Here is a 17,104-nt window from a genome sequence, read left to right as displayed (position 1 = left end):
TAGGTCCATAAAAGGCCAGGGGATAAAATGGTGTCCTTGGCCTGTGTTTGTCAGAGGCTGGAGAGGGATGGCAGGAGATAAATCGCTTGATCATTGTTTTCTGTCCACCCTCTCTGGGGCACCTGGTGCTGGCCACTGTCGGCAGACAGGATACTGGGCTAGATGGACCTTTGGTCTGACCCAGTACGGCCGTTCTTATGTTCTTATATTGTGCATTGGGGGAAAATCTTTTAGGGTCTCTAGAGGCAACTGGACAAATACCTAGTCCATGTGTCTTCTCTGCAAGTATTTAAATTACCATAAAATAAAACTGAAGCCTTTTTTTAAAACAGAGTGCATAAAGTTTGACTTCTAAATTCATACAGTGGGGTCTTTAAAAAGTGGCTTGATTTTCAAGAGATACTGAACCCCTAGAAGTTCTTTGCACCATCCATAGGTAATTCTGGGTGCTCAGCACTTTTGGAAATGACACCCTGACTAAGCAAAACACTTCAGCATGCATGTGTTTAACTTTAGATTTATTTGTTGGCATTGAGTTAGGCATGTGATTAATTTGTTGAATCAGGATGTAGGCGTGTTAATATGGATTTAGGAGTTTTAGTTTAGGCACCCAGTTTTAAAAATCTTGGCTATAAATTATTCTGTGTGCTATCAAAATGCCTAAATTAATAGTAAAGGTGGAAAAGATTATTTTATGTGGGGATCTTATTTAAAAGGAGCAGCTTTTCCTTATTATAATCCGTCCCCCCACAATAGCTCTGCAAACAGACATGGTCACCATGAGGGAAGAAAAGGATTTGCATGATTCCCAGGTCCACTTATCACCATGTCTGGTCTCCTACAGAGTCTTTACTAGATAGTGAATTAAAGAAACAAGCACTGAATCCCAACATCAATGATAACCAGCAGAATCCTTTCCTTTAATTTCAGCTGTTTACAGCGAGGTTGTTTTCCTCCTGGACCATATGGACGATCAAGATAAGGCCTCTATTGCCCTTCAGATTGTCAAGATAGCTGAGACCAAACTGGCTGTCGTTGTGACTGTTCTGCTAGAAAAACTTCAGCAGGATGAGGTAGGGCAGTTTCATCAAATCACATCTGTTTTCCATGTTTCCACTCCAAATTCTGTTTGACTTCATGGAAGTAATTCAATACAGAACTTGGCTCAGCCCACCTTCAGTGTAATCAGTATTTACCCTTCTGTCTTCATGCAAAACTCATCCTACAAAATTCTGTTACAGATCAGGATGATATAATAAAGAGACACTCAGAGGAGCACTGTCCTTTTGTACACACTGGAGTACATGGGCTGTATATTATAAAAGTGCACTGTAGGGGTATCTATAATCTCTTATAGCAGTATTTTGTCCTCCTTTAGCATCTTCATCCAAAAACCTCAAAGCACTTACCTACTTACTCATGAATTGGGTTTTACAGCACCTTTGGGAGAGTGATAAACATCCCCATTTACTGATGGGCTGTGTCATGGGGAATTAAATAACTTGCTCAACACCACATAGTGAGTTAGTAGAAGAATGGTGAATAAAACCCATGTGAACTGACTCTGCTCTAAACCCAAGACAACACTTCTTAATTATAATGACATATGATTGGGATATAGCTTTGAAGGGTTCTTAAATAATCCAAACCCCTTTTTCTTTTATTAATACTCGCATCCAGCAAAGTCCATTTCTCTATTAAGGGTCAACACAGAAGGCATTTTAGTTTCAAGTACCAGGAAGCCAAGACAAGCAGTTCATTTCTGGCTCGCTTGAATAGTGTGGGGTTCTTGTATTCATAAGTTATCAATTATGATTTTCAATTAAAAATCCTCCTTACATTTAAAAATGAATGGAAAGAGGCAGAGCCTCTCCCCACTAGAGCAGTAATAATAGCAGTTTGCAGCAGCATCCTTTAAAAGCACAACCACTGGAATGTGTAGCCAACCATTGGCTTTGAACATTCCAAAGTGCTTTATGACCTTAGCAGGCAGTTCACACCTTCAGCTGCCTGAATTCAGAGTTATAGACTCACAGGAGACAGATGTGAAAGGCTTGTTGGATCATCCAATTTCCCAGCAGTGCCTTTTTCATTTTTTTGGGCCAAACCAATTTTAACAGCTCCTAGTGACTGGGTTTCCACCACTTTCCAATGAAGACTATGTAATAACCTGATAGATGTCTTATAGCTGGGGCATTTTTCCTGATGTTAAAGTCTAAATGTTATGTCTCTGATACTGCCCCCTGCTGTGCAATGTACGTGCTGCAGGGTAAGAAACACTGACTCCTAAGCATCCTCACTCCACAGTGCATGCTATGCAGCAAGGAGGTGGTGGCTGGCTGGAGTAGGCAGTCACGGTTGTGCTGACTCTGTGGGGGAGAGCTGACCTGATCTGAGCCCAGGGGAGTCCAGTTGTTTTCCCACTGTGATGTGATACGATTTATTTTAGATCCAAGAGAAACCAGGACACTCCAGGGATACTTAACCACTTTCTTATTTATTGCAAGCTTTAAGCAGTTATTACAGTTGTTTAAGTTTTACAAGCCTTAAAAACAATTACTACACAATTTAAACCTTAAATGCCATACATTCTAAAGTGCAAAGCAATGCAAAAGCAATTAATAAAAGAGCTACTATAATACAATAATAAAGACTAGTTCACTTACACTTCACCCGTATGCCACCTACAGTAGCAGGCAGGAGGTCATGGTTCCTTTTCTTCCCATGCATTGGAACACCATGCACTGGATCACCGGTGTGAAGGGCCTATTTACTTCTAGTTATATCGAGCAGTACCTGTGGGTCAATCCTGCTCATTCCCTCCCACTGATTGTTCTTACTAAGCCCATTTTATAGCAAAGCGAGACTTGGTTGTTCTAATAATATTTACCAATTGATTACGTATTGTGTAGGATATGTAACATGCCCAATACCCTATCTGGAGTACATCTTGTCACTCAGGATGTTGCTGCTATGTGCATAGTTGACAGTTGTATGGCTGCATCTGTAATTTGTGGTTATCAGAAACAGAAGTACCTGTACAAGATTGCTTGCCATGTGTTCTTGACATGGTCTCACGTACCATGCTTCATCTGCATTGTTATGCAAAACATTCCTTCCTCTCACAGCTTCTCCCATGACCTTGCCTGCATGCTTATGTGCACCAGACTTGAGACAGGCCTGGGTTTTGCTTGTTAGAGATCTGCACGTGTTAAAGGGAGACGTGGCCATTTATTGTCAAGGCAGGCTCCCCTACACCCACCCAACCTCACCCTGATGCATGAGGTCAGATCCCATAGAGGTTGCAGGTCTCTATTTAAAAGTCAGTTCTGCTGGCCTCCCTGCACTTTTTAAAATTTTCTCCTGAATTACTTCCAAGCTGTTGATCTTTTCTGGGGAATGTGGTGCCAAAAAAGTGAAATAAGCCAGAAGCAGTCACACCTCAGATGAACAATGAGAAACTTCCTGCTTTATGACAAGATTCCTGTATGTAACAAACCTAACCCAGATGGCTGACTTTTTTTTTCACTGTCACTCCAGGTCACTTGTTGTTTCCCACTTTTCTCCCTCTCATTATGTCAGTTATATTGACCCCCTCTCTAGGTGCGCTAGTTTGCAGTTCTCTGAAATCAGTCTTGTTCTGCTCAGGTTTCTAATTTCTCTGTGCCCCTCTTGATTATTTCTCTGTCACAACTCATACCTTCAACTCCTCCATATTTAGTATCATCTGTGAATTTGAACTTTGATGGACCCCATAAAAGAGACCTTCAAGTGTGCTACTGTCAATGTAGAGGTAACTCCTGAGCTAATTTTCCCTAAAAGCTGCAGAAGATTTACTGCAGGAGTTGGGTATTTTATAATTGTATTTACAAATTCTGTCTGGAGTGGATAAAAAAAGGCATGATGCTAATAATAACAAGAACAACAATAACAACAATAATAATAATAATAACAACAACAATAATAATAATAATAAACGAAATTAGATAAGGGGGCAGTGCAGGGCCCTTCTTCTGATTAAAAAATTTGTAAATTGCTCAGCTTCTTCTGAAGTGCTGCTAGCTGGGGTGATTGTGGAGGGCATAGCAAGTTTTACACAAATGAAGACTAGGGGTTACTTGAGTGAGTATGCAGGCTGTGGAATCAGTGTGGTCTAGTGGAGAGGACTCCAGATAGTGAATCAGAAGACCTGAATTATTTTCCTGGCTATTGATCTGCTCTTTTAGCCTGGGCTAGTTGTTTCGTGTTTAGATTGTAAACTCTTTTGGGCAGAAGCTTATTAGCGTAAGTGTTACTATATTGCGTTACTATATTAGCTTATAGCATTACTATATTGTCATCAAGGAAACATTTTCCCCAATTGTTCTTTTATGTTTTGTCCCCAGAAAAACAGAGTAGACATGTACTGTATCCTGGAGAAAGTTTTTCAGCAGGATGCCCAGGTCCTAGAGAGAAGGCTACTGAGAAAAATAATAACACTTGCCTCAAACCACATGAGAGAGACTCAGGTAAGTTAGACTAACGGAAGTGTTGGAGCATAAGCTTTTGTGGTCAAAGACCCACTTCACTGCTTTTGCAGATTCAGACTAACACGGCTACCCCTCTGATACTCAGGTAAGTTAGTTTTCCCTATATGCTAATGACAGGAATGAAAGCTTAAACTAATTAAAACATTTTTTGTAAACTATATACTGAAACTCCAGGATTGATGACTGCTAGGGGCCCACAGATCCCCACACCGTCCTCCAGAAATCCCAGGTCCTAAGCAGCATGTGATTAGTTTCATCTTGTTCAAGTTACACATGTGCTTAAGTGCTTTTTAAGGTCAGGATATTGTGACATATATCAGATGCAGAGAGGCCTACCGTTTCTTAACAAGCAAGTTTTTTGTGAAGTCTACTAGGGATTTCATTATTGATACTGATTTTCTGTGGAAGGTGCTCTGATACTATGGTGTTAAGCAGCAGGATGAAACCTTCAAACAGAATCTGAGCTATTTCCAAAAGAAGCAGTATTTGGATTTAGGGTATAGTTTATTCAGGAAAATTCTCTGAATATCTTGAAGCTGCCCACCTCCTCTGAGGGAAAAATATCATGTCACTATGATAGCCAATCATCCACCACAAATAGCTAATAGCGAATAGTCTAAGCAGCTTGCAAACAACTGAAAGGCTGACAAGTGTTTAGCCAAACGATTCAATGATTATTTATGACTAATGATTCTGTTCACAGAAAGTTGGGTGGAAAACAGAAATAAAAACTTGATTCATTTGAGCAGCATTGGCTGGTGTAGTTGGCTTTAATCACTTCAGTCTCTCTCTTTTTGTATTTTTTAAGGAAGCAACAAATGAACTAAAAGTGGCAGCGAGCAACACATTAGTGGCTCTGGCACGCTGCTATTTCAATGAGGTGATGTATGAGCTTCAATGTCATCTGAAACCACTGGAGCTGTCTGACGAGTTCACTTTGATTACACTGGGCAACCTATCGTCAGCCTATAGTATGTCAACTTCCATCTTTTGTTTCAAAGTTATTGTCTTCCATTTAAGGACAGAGGTTCACGCTCTGTACAGCTACACAGAGTGCTATTTGGGGGGCATGAGATGAACTGCTGTGGCTGGTTCCAGTTGCTAGACCATGAGCTATCCACACCAAGGTGCAAGCTCTTATGCCCCCTTTGAAGTTCTTAAAGGACAGGATTGAGGAAAATCAGGTCTAGTGGAGCTCTTCTCCATTCCATTTCTCATCCCTCCCCAGTGCTCTCTCCCCTATTCTGGGAGAGGATTGGGCATCTGGCACAGCTGCACATTGGTGGAGAATGCTCCTCCTCAGGGTAAATCCCCCACTGATTTTTTACTGCTGCCTTATCATTTGTGTACGCAGCACAAAATGACCTAGGAGCCCATAGCATCCGACCCAGCGGTGTTTCTAAATGCGATAGTAAGAAGGCAGATAACAGTCAATTGTCTGTCTTCCTTTTCTTCTGGTCCTTCTTTTCAGCACTCAAGTGCATTCCTTTTGTGGGAATGACCCTGTACAGCATGAGCTCCATGCGGATGTTAGTCGACGAGAGCAGGCTGAGGCAAGCATTTTGTGGTGGTAAGTGCCAGCACTTATTGTAGATGTCCAAAATGGATATTTAGGGGCCTTGGTACAGAGTTAAGTGACTGACCATTTACAAACAGGCTCTGAACTGGATTGTACCAGGGGCTGAGTCCTCATGCTCCTCTGGCACTCAGTGGAGTTGAGAGTGTTCCTTACTTTTCTGGAGGTGCTGAGCATTTGTAAGTTCAGGCCCTTTATGATTTGTGGATACCTTAAAAATAAACAAAAGCTGATGCTGCCCATGTGCCAGGAAACTCCTGGGGGAGAATGTGCAGGCAACAGACTGAATTACATTTAAAAATTTCCCGTTTTCCACCCCTCCACCCATTCCTCCTCTTTAGTTGCTTAATTATCATCTCCTTTCACCCTCTTTCTCTGTCCTCTGGTCTTCTCCACTTCTCTCTTCCTTTGCTTTTTAGTTGATGCTCAAGTAAGGCCACGTCTACACTATGCAGAAGATCAATGCTGCTGCAGTTGATCACCAGGGTCCAAATAAGCAGGTCTAGTGAAGACCCACTAATTCGAACTGAGTGGGTGCTCCCGTTGGCATCGGTAGTCCTGCTTCTCATGAGGAATAACACTCCTGTCAACCTTCCACTGTGTGGACAGTCTGAAAACACTATTTAAGATACGTCAACTCCAGCTACATAATTAACATAGCTGGAGTTGCGTACCTTAAGTCAGCTTTCCCCTTTAGTGTAGATCAGGCCTAAGGAACTAATCCTGCACCTTTGAGATAAATGGGAATTTTGCCATCAGCTTCATAGAACATAGGATTGAGCCTTAATTTTCCTTTCAAGGGCAGCGGGTGCATCTAATTTTAGGGCAAAATGCTGTCAAATCTCAGTATTGCTAATAGGAGTTAGGGGCACTGAACATCTTTCAGACAAACTGTAACCCAATAGGAAATCATACAGTTTTAGGGCTAAATAAGCAATAACTGCAGAGGACATGAATCATTCAGAAAACAGCTGGTCAAAATATTTTGTTTTTTTCATTATATTTTTCATATTTTTTTCCAATTTGATGGAATATTAAACTGAAAAATGTCAATGACAGTTTTAATCAGGATGTGTTCAGTGCTTTTGTGCAGCTAAAAAGGTGGCTGAAATTTGTTGATTTTTGAAACATGTGAATGATCTTTGTAATTTGAAATTTTGAAAAAAACAAGAGTAAACACTTTTAATTTAATTTAAACTACCTTTTCAATCAGCTCTAATTAAGAGGTAACAAGGGAGAAAAAATATGTTTTCAAATGATGGGAATTAAAAAGGTCTTTTTTCCTTCCATGCAGTTCTGGAAAAATGGTCAAGGGCAGTAAATGTATATTTTAGTAACTGGGAAAAGTGCCCATTTCCCAGAATGGGTAAATCTCAATTCTGTGATGAAATTCTTCCCCTCTATCGTCATGTGACAAGCAAATGGACCACATGTGAAGATTTGGAGGTGAGAATTGTAGGCTTTCTAAACCTTGATGAGAAATTGTATTGTTAAATTCTCTGTGTATGGCATTCTTTGTGATGATGGAGTTCAATGGCAGGTTCTTTGGGATAGAACAGAGTATGATGTAAAACATTTAAAAAAGATTATAATGTCACAAGCTCATGGAAATTCTGTCTGTACATAGTGTACATAGATTCCAGTTTTGTCACCTGCCATGGAGATGAATATAGGAGAATGGGCTAAATTCATTCATGGCAGATGTCTATTCAGTTCCAGTAGAGTTACAGCAGGAATGAGTTGGTTTAGTGTGCATACTAATCTGGGGAAATATCCCACTTGGGAAAGTTGTGAGGTGCAGTAGAATATAATTCTGAAACCAACACCATAGCTGTGTCTAGACTGGAAAATCTTGCCAGCTGTCTACACTGGCTGCTTGAATTTCCGGAAAAGCACTGACGATCTCATGTAAGATCGTCAATGCTTTTCCGGAAATACTATGCTGCTCCCGTTCAGGCAAAAGTCCTTTTCCGAAAGACTTTTGCGCAAAAGGGCCAGTGTAGACAGCACAGTAGTGTTTTCCGCAAAAAAAGCCCCGATCGCGAAAATGGCGATTGGGGCTTTTTTGCGGAAAAGCGTGTCTAGATTGGCCACAGACACTTTTCCGCAAAAAGTGCTTTTGCGGAAAAGCGTCCTGCCAATCTAGACGTGCTTTTCCGAAAATGCTTTTAACGGAAAACTTTTCCGTTAAAAGCATTTTCGGAAAATCATGCCAGTGTAGACGAAGCCCATGAGTCTTAATTCTTTACCAGGAAATATTGAGATAGGGCTGTTTCAACAGTGGAAAAGGGAAATTGCACTCATCAGAAGTAAAAAAGATGGGCCCATTGCATGATATTGAATGAATTTGTAGGAACATAAATTCTGTGTCTCTGTGTAGCTCAAGCAGGCCATCATCTTAGCCCTTGGTCCCATGATGAGCCTCCTCCTGCATAAAGAAGAGTATCAAGATAAGGTGTTCGAACAGATCCCATGGCTCCTTGAGCAATATAAAGAGGACGTTAATGTTTTTCATGTCACCAAGGTGAGATACTTATTAAAATAACTATCAATGTGTGCGCATAGGTGAACTGCACTAGCTGTTACCAGTGGCGTTTCCTGGTCTACATAGTGACTTGTTAGATAATAGATAAACACACAAGTCTTGATTTTATAGACATGGTGACCCAGGTGACAAGTTTTGTAGGTAAAAGCCTCTCATGAAAAGTATCTTCTGTTTCCTGGAGATGCTAAGGAGGTAAGAAACAAAACACCTGCCCCTCCCCCCCCCATAAGATACTCCCTCCTTGTGATTTACTGGTACATCCTATCAACTCTGTGTCTCTCTTTTAGATTATAAATAAACTCCTCAGAGCAGGGGCTGCTGTGTGTTGTCTCTGGGCAGTATTAAGTAAACTGCCAGTAGCTGATAATTAATACTAAGAAGGCCTGAAGTGCATTGCTTTAGATTATATAACTAGATAGATATAAAATCACTGTCTATTTCATCTACCGTTGTGTACGGGGCTGTTGTAGCTGTGTTGGTTCAAGGATATTAGAGAGACAAGGTGGGTGAGATAATATAATTAAAGATATTATTTCACCCACCTTGTCTCTCTTATTTCATCTACCCTCAGTATCACATGACCAAGGTAACTCTTGTCTGCTGATAGTGAGAGGATGGATTGAGGGCAGTTGGCTTCAGTAGTATGATTGAGCATGCTCAGTCTATGTGAGCTGGCTCAGTACAAGCCAAGCAGCAAATCCAGGGCCACAACCCTGCTGCCCTTCCCCCCTCCCCACTTCCCCCATGGTTTACTCCCAATCTATGTTGGCTTTCTGGTCCAGAATATGTGGTTGCTTTTGGGATTGGAATGCCCATGACTTTGAGGGAATCAATGCCTCATGGACTTGACTAAAAGTATCAGAAGACTACACAAGAGCCTAAATGTAGTAAAATATGTAGATTTCATCAGAGATATCCTGGAAGCTTCAAGCAGCAAAAAAGAAAAGTGTGTAGGTACAGGAAGGAGTTAGACTGTCATCTCATTATCAATAGCCTGGAAGAGAACATAAAATCATCATTGATAAAATTGGCAGATGAAATAAAAATTGGGGAGTGGTAAATAATGGAAAGGACAACTCACTGATTCAGAGTGATATAGATCATTTGGTAAACTGGGTGCTAACAATAAATGTGCATTTAAATATGGCTGAATGTAAATAGATGCATCTAGGAACAAAACAATGTAGGTGATACATACATGTTGAGGGATGCTTCCTGAGAATCAGTAACTCTGAAAAATATTTTGGGAAACTTGGTGAATACTCAGCTGAACATGACCTACAAATGCGATGCTGTGGTCAAAAAAGCTGAAGTGATACTGGGATGCATACATGGGGAAATCTCAAGGAGGAATACAGTGGGAAATGCAAAGTTCATTTCCACACTAGAACTGACCAACAGATATTGGTAGATACCCCTGATACCGGCTTCCTGTGAGAAGAGTGCCTTCCACACCCTGCTTGGCTTATAGCAATTCAGCATGATGCCATTTGGGCTGCACAGAGCCTCAGCCACTTTTCAGCAGCTCATGAACCAAATATGGCAAACATATATGCAATATACAGCTGTGTGCATTAAGAATATTGTCATCCACAGCACCAGCTGGGGGGAACACCTCTGACATCTTAGCAAGGTATTGTAAGCCCCAATAGATGCAGGACTCACTGTGAATCCAGCCAAGTGCCATCTTAGTGAACACAGTAGGAAGGGGAAAACTATAGCTCCTTGATAAATAAGGTCTAAGGCTTGTGTGACTGCCCCACCTCCATGACAAAGAAACAGGTGCCACAATACTTCAGACACAGTGGCTGCTTAGTACCCAACTTCATCACACTGGCCACCCTATTATTGGACCTGATGAAGAACACCCAATCACAGAAAGTCCAGTAATCAGAAGACTGAGAGGAAGCCTTCCAGGCCCTGTGAAAGCAGCTGAACCAAGAGCTGGTCCTATCCCATCCAACTTCACAAAGCCTTTTATCCTTCAAATGGAGGTCTCGGGGGTAGGACCAGGAGTGGTACTATCTCAAGAAGTAGGTGGGAAGGAGCACCAGATCCTTTATCTCAGCTGCAAGCTGTTCTCCTGAGAGACCTGCTGCCCTACGATAGCAAGGAACGCCCTGGCCATCACGTGGGTGATCTACACCCTGGGGGTATGTCTACACTACAAAGTTAATTCGAACTAACAGACGTTAGTTCGAATTAACTTTGATAGGCGCTACACTAGCGCTCTGCTAATTCGAACTTAACTCGAACTAGCAAAGCGCTTAGTTCGAACTAGGTAAACCTCATTGTACGAGGACTAAGCCTAGTTCGAACTTACTAGTTCGAATTAAGGGGTGTGTAGCCCCTTAATTCGAACTAGTGGGAGGCTAGCCCTCCCCAGCTTTCCCTGGTGGCCACTCTGGCCAACACCAGGGAAACTCTATTGCCCTCCTCCCAGCCCCGGAACCCTTAAAGGGGCACGGGCTGGCTACGGTGCCCGTGCCAGGTGCAAGCCTGCCAGCACCCAGCTAGCAGACCCTGCACCTGGCACGGCTCGAGCCAGCCACCCGCTGCCACCCAGCCCTCCCCCTCTTCCCGGGACCAGGCTGGCGGCTCTCGGGAGCCTGCCCAGGACCGCAAGAGGCGGGCACGAGCCTGATCTAGTGCGGACATCGTGGACCTCGTCCACGACCTCCACACTAGGCACAGGAAAGTGGCCGTCTAGGGCAGGAGAGCTGCCAGCCTGGCCACCCAGGAGCAGGTGTGCATGAAAATCAAGGGGGTCCACTGAGACCCCCGAACCTGAGCCCTGAGCTTACTGGGTCATACCAAAGGTCCATCTAGCCCAGTAGCCTGTCTGCCGACAGTGGCCAACCCCAGCTACCCCGGAGGGGATGGACCGAAGACAGTGACCAAGCCATTTGTCTCGTGCCATCCCTCTCCAGCCTTCCACAAACTTTGGACAGGGACACCACTCCTACCCCCTGGCTAATAGCACTCCATGGACCCAACCTCCATCACTTTATCTCACTTCTCTTTAAACTCTGTTCTAGTTCTAGCCTTCACAGCCTCCTGCAGCAAGGAGTTCCACAGGTTGACTCTTTGCTTTGTGAAGAACAACTTTCTGTTACTAGTTTGAAGCCTGCTACCCATTCCTTTCCTTTGGTGTCCTCTAGTCCTTCTATTATGGGAACTAATGGAGAACTTTTCTTGATGCACCCTCTCCACCCCACTCATGCTTTTATGGACCTCTATCCTATCGCCCCTCAGTCTCCTCTTTTCTAAGCTGAGAAGTCCCAGTCTCTTTAGCCTCTCTTCATATGGGACCTGTTCCAAACATCTGATCATTGTAGTTGCCCTCCCCTCTGCCACCCTCTCTCTTCCCCTCTCCCACCTCCTTTTCCCAGTCTCCCCGAGTTTTGTTCAATAAAGAGAGATTCTATTTTTGACCACACGTTTTCTTTGTTTTGTATATCAGGAAGGGGGCTAGGGAAGGGTAAGTGGAAGGAGGTGAGGGAGGAATGGGGTACAAACCCCCGATGGGGAGGACTGGGCTGGCTCTGCGGGCTTCTGGGGGTGGAAGCTCTCCTGCAGCCCCCCAATTGCTCCCTCTCCCCAGATGGCAGCCTTCGGCAAGTGCAGCTGGTCTGATGGCCAAGTGCTGTGATGTGCCCAGTGTGGGCACTAAGGGCACTCCAAGCCAGGACTGCTTTGCAAGCGGGGCACCCCTGAGAACTGTCTGTCTGGGGTGGGGGTCGGGTCCCTTTAAGCACAGCCCTCGGCTAGCCTGAGGCAGCATCTCCACGCTCTAAGTCCTCCTCTGATGCCCTGCCGGCACTGCTTCTGGCCATCCTTAACCCCGGTTCAGGGTCCCCTTAATGTGGACATGCTAGTTCGAATTAGCAAAACGCTAATTCAAACTAGTTTTTTAGTCTGGATGCGTTAGTTCGAATTAGCTTAGTTCGAATTAACTAAGTTAGTTCGAATTAGCGCTGTAGTGTAGACATACCCTGGGATATTCTGTACTGAGGAAGCCCTTTCAACTGGTCACCAACCATGCACCCCTCAGATGGATTAATAACATGAAGGACACTAGTGCCTGAATCATGAGGTAGTACTTCCCGCTCCAACCCTATGACTTCTGTATGTTACACTGGGCCAGGGAAGGCTCATGCAAACACAGACTTCTCCCAAGTGGAAGGAGACGATGAAGAGGAAGGTCCACCAATGGACACCCTCTTAAGGGGGAGTGTTTGTGACAGAGGATACCCACCATGCATGGTTCAGCGGGGGCTAATCATGATCTGTGGGCTATGCCCCTTCATACTTGCTGGGAATGCTCCAACTGGAACCAGGATATAAAAGGGAGCAGCTCAGTTCTGTCTAGGCTGACAGCTGAAGGGAGCAGAGGTGCTTTGCAGGCTTTTGTGGAGGGACTGCCAGTGCCCTAGGATGCAGAAACCAGCCAGCCTGTGGTTCCAGTTGACCCCCCCACAACCATCCAATGCCACAGATGGAGGAGAGACCACGGAGTTACTGAGATGACCTGCTGCAGAAGAATGGTGGGAAGTAATCTATGTGAACTAAGCATTATTGAGTTGAGGTATTAGGCTTTGACTCTGCATGTTTTGGAAGAAACCCCATTGAGCTGCAAGACAAGGCCCTGGGCTGGGACCCTGTGGAGTAGGTAGAGCCTGGTGGAGAAGGGCTGGCCACTAGGCAACACTGGTTTGCCCCAAAGGGTGGTTGAGCACTAGGTTGCACGGTCGTACCTAGAAGGGCTTGGGTCATTGAGCTGAAGAGCCTCATTAAAGGGCTGCTGCACTGACCCTGACTATTAGGCAATGCTGCTCTAAGAACCAGGCCTGCTATGGTGGTTGGGGAGACTAGGCCACTTGGGCTGCCTTAGTTCTTTAACTCCTCCACAACCTGATACCATCCAAACAGGGTGGACCTACCCTGTGACAGGTGACTTAATTACAGTCTATAATATCTGCATGGGGAAATATATGTAATGACCTAGCAGAGAAAGGCATGACATGATCCAGTGGCTACAAACTGAAACAGGATCCATTCAGATGGGAAATAAGGTCTACCTTTTCAGTGGTGGGATATTAGCCATTCAAACCATTTTCCAAGAGTCAAGGTGATCATTTTAAAATCAAGATTGGATTTTTTTCTGAAAGTTCTGCTTTAGGAATTATTTTGGCAATTTCTAAGGCCTGTGTCATACAGAAGGCCTGACTAGTTGATGACAATCATCCCTTTTGGCCTTGGAATCTATGAATTCCATGAACCTGCTTCAGTCATTGCATATTGCTCCTTTGTATGCCCACCTTCTAACTTTCACCCTCTGTTGTAGAGTCTGAGGCAGCTCTTGGAAGTCTCCGGTGAATATAAGATCCTTCTACCTAAAGGGAAATTTCAAGCCATCTGCAGTGCTCTGCACGACCGGGTGAGGGGAACTTGTTCTTGTATCACTTGAGCTTAAGCACAGCAGATCTGAAGCATATTAAGAATAAACATCTTTTGAATGCTAGTGAAGAGCCCGGAGACCTTCTTATGCCTTATTAGTTTCTGCTGGCTTAAGAATAAGCAGATAGTGGTCTCATTTTATTAGCTAAAATCCAGCTCAGTTTGTAAAGCAATTTTAGCATAAGCCAGTTATTAGAGGGAGTTAGAGTTATATAGTAAAAACTGATCCCATCCAAATGGGGAGGACCTATCCTGTGACAGGGTGACTTAATTGCAGTCTATAATATCTATGTGGGGAAACATATGTAATAATCTAGCAGAGAAAGGCATAACGTGAGCCAATAACTAGAAAATGAAGCTGGACAAATTCAGACTGCAAATAAGGCCTACATTTTTATGGTGGAATAATTAACCATTTGAACCAGTTACCAAGGGTCAAGTCTTGATTCAATTAGCTCTGCTGCTAAAAACACTTTGAAAGCAGGAACTTCTGTTATCCAATGTATCGGTCATTGTTTCTGATTCTTGTTGTGCAGTCAGTACCATTTATTTTGGGTTCAGAGCTCTATTTGGAAAGGTAGGAAGTGAGTGCTTAGAAATTAATTGAGCATCTTCTTTTCAGTTGCTTGTTCTGATTAGTTTTCCTTTGATCACTTCTCTTCTTCCCACAGATCTGTTCTCCAACTCAGCAGCTCATCATGGAAAATCAAATGGAGCTATGCTATTGTATCCTACTGCTAGGTAGGGGAAGAGACTCCAAATTACACAGTAGTTTCCTTGTAACTTCCTTCTTTTGTAGGTGTAGTAAGAATGAGCTTTCAGTTGTTAGTGAGGATGTGATTTCTTCCTTTGCAGCCCGTTCTTCTCCTGATGACCTCATAGCATTTCTGCACTCGCAGCTGAAGATTAAGAATGAGACTGTTCGTGTGGCATCCCTGAATCTGCTCACAGCTATTATTGGTGCTGACTGTAAGTAACACAGGAGTAACTGTGACTGCTGCGATCATCGCCATCGTGCTGGGGGTTGAGTTGGGGACATCCAGAGCTAAAAGCATGAGCTGCTATAGGTTGATCTAAAGAACCAAGGCTTTGCAGGCATGGTAGGGCTATAACATACTCATCATCTCTGCAAATGGGGCACAGAGGATGTGTAACACAGGGGCGGATATAGGGCAGGGTGAGCGGGGTGGCCACCCCGGGTCCCGCGCTTCAAAAAGCCCCGCGCACGCGCCGTGGTGCCACCGCACATGCGCCTGGCGTCACTGTGCATGCGCCGTGTCAAAGGGGGGGGGGCGTGGAATTATGCTGCCCGGAGCCCCGCAAAACGGTCATCTGCTCCTGCTGTAACGCATGGAGTCATATAGTCATAGATTATTAGAACTGGAAGGGACCTTGAGAGGTCATCAAGTCCAGTCCCCTGCCCTCATGGCAGGACCAAGCACTGTCTAGATCATCCCTGATAGGTGTCTATCCAATCTGCTCTTAAATATCTCCAGTGGTGGAGATTCCACAACTTCCCTGGGCAATTTTTCACAGTGTTTAACCAACCTAACAGTTGGGACGTTTTTCCTAATGTCCAACCTAAACCTCCCTTGCTGCAATTTAAGCCCATTGTTTCTTGTCCTATCATCAGAGGCCAAAGAGAACAATTTTTCTCCCTTCTCCTTGCGACACCCTTTTAGATGCATGCTCACCAGAGGGTTGGAAATTCACTAAAGGGACCCAGTGCTGCTCTAAGTTACTCCCATGTGGTCACACAGAAATCAACAGGGTTAATTAAGTGCTGAATGTAGCCTAAGATATTTTCAAGGTTCAAATACAAATGTAATCTTGTGGCGGATGCATGTTAATAATAATGAGATAAAAACAAAATAGTACTCCTGACTGAATAAGTATTAGACACTCTAGAATAGATTCCGAATTCTGCTATACTGGTGGTAAACACAGACTAACTTCACTAACCTCCATTTGTCTAACTCTCTTACAATATTTCCATCAGGATAGTATGATGGTGCTATTTACAGAAGTGGAAATACTTCAGACTTAGACTGGTGTAACTGAGATCAGAGTCTGGTCCTATATTTTCCCCGCTGATTCTGTATATGAGTGAAGCTTGGTAGTACTCTTAAATAGGGCCCAGGACACATTCTAATGTGGAGCATGAGTGTTTGGAACAAAGATATACTATACTGCACACTTCTCCTTATCTTTCAGTGCCTGAGACAAGAGTTAGAAAGTTTCTGATTGTGAAGGCAGTGCAATCTGCTCTCAGTGATCAGAGTGCTAAGGTAAGATTGTGTGTGGAATAGTGGTATTGCTGTTAATATCTGGGAAGTATTTCACTCAGTGGAGAGTCTGACAATGAGACACATTTTTAGGCTGAGATTATTAATAGGGTTTCAATTAATCACAGTTAACTAAAAATTAATGCGATTAAAAATTGAAATTTATTAAATATTTTTGTGGTTTTTTACATTTTCAAATATATTGATTTCAATTACAACACAATGACAAGTGTGTACTATGCACTTTATATTATTTTTATAACAAACATTTGCATTGTAAAAATGACAAAAGAAATAATATTTTTCAATTCATCTCATACAAGTGATGTAGAGCAATCTCTTTAGCGTGAAAATGCAACTTACAAATGTAGATATTTTTTGTTAACCGTAACAAAACAATGTAAAACTTTAGAGTCTACAAGTCCATTCAGACCTACTTCTTGTTCAGCCAGACACTACGACAAACAAGTTTGTTTACATTTATAGGAGAAAATGCTGCCTTTTTCCTAATTACAGTGTCACCTGAAAGTGAAAACTGGCATTTGCATGGTACTTCTGTAGCCAGTGTTGCAAGGAATTTACATAACAGATGTGTTAATCATTTGTACTTCAGCCACCATTCCAAAGAGATAAAAACAAAAGCAAAAGGACTCTCATATCCTGTCTCATATTGCATGCAGAAGGGATAATAATAACTCGTGCATAATCT

General features: G+C 43.2%; 1 protein-coding gene across 1 annotated transcript; it reads left to right on the top strand.

The window, feature by feature from the left end:
• Positions 1-8,461: 8,461 nt before the first annotated feature.
• On the top strand, positions 8,462-15,488 carry LOC142825092 (maestro heat-like repeat-containing protein family member 2B). The gene is made up of 4 exons (XM_075916775.1): positions 8,462-8,629; positions 13,998-14,090; positions 14,782-14,851; positions 15,481-15,488. Exons 1-4 carry the CDS (start codon positions 8,519-8,521, stop codon positions 15,486-15,488), a joined length of 282 nt encoding a protein of 93 aa, XP_075772890.1. The 5' UTR covers positions 8,462-8,518.
• The last annotated feature ends 1,616 nt before the right edge of the window (positions 15,489-17,104 follow it).

This window comes from Pelodiscus sinensis, unplaced genomic scaffold, assembly GCF_049634645.1.
Source record: "Pelodiscus sinensis isolate JC-2024 unplaced genomic scaffold, ASM4963464v1 ctg133, whole genome shotgun sequence".
Lineage (NCBI taxonomy): Eukaryota > Metazoa > Chordata > Testudines > Trionychidae > Pelodiscus > Pelodiscus sinensis.
This window is presented reverse-complemented; position numbering and strand designations above follow the sequence as displayed.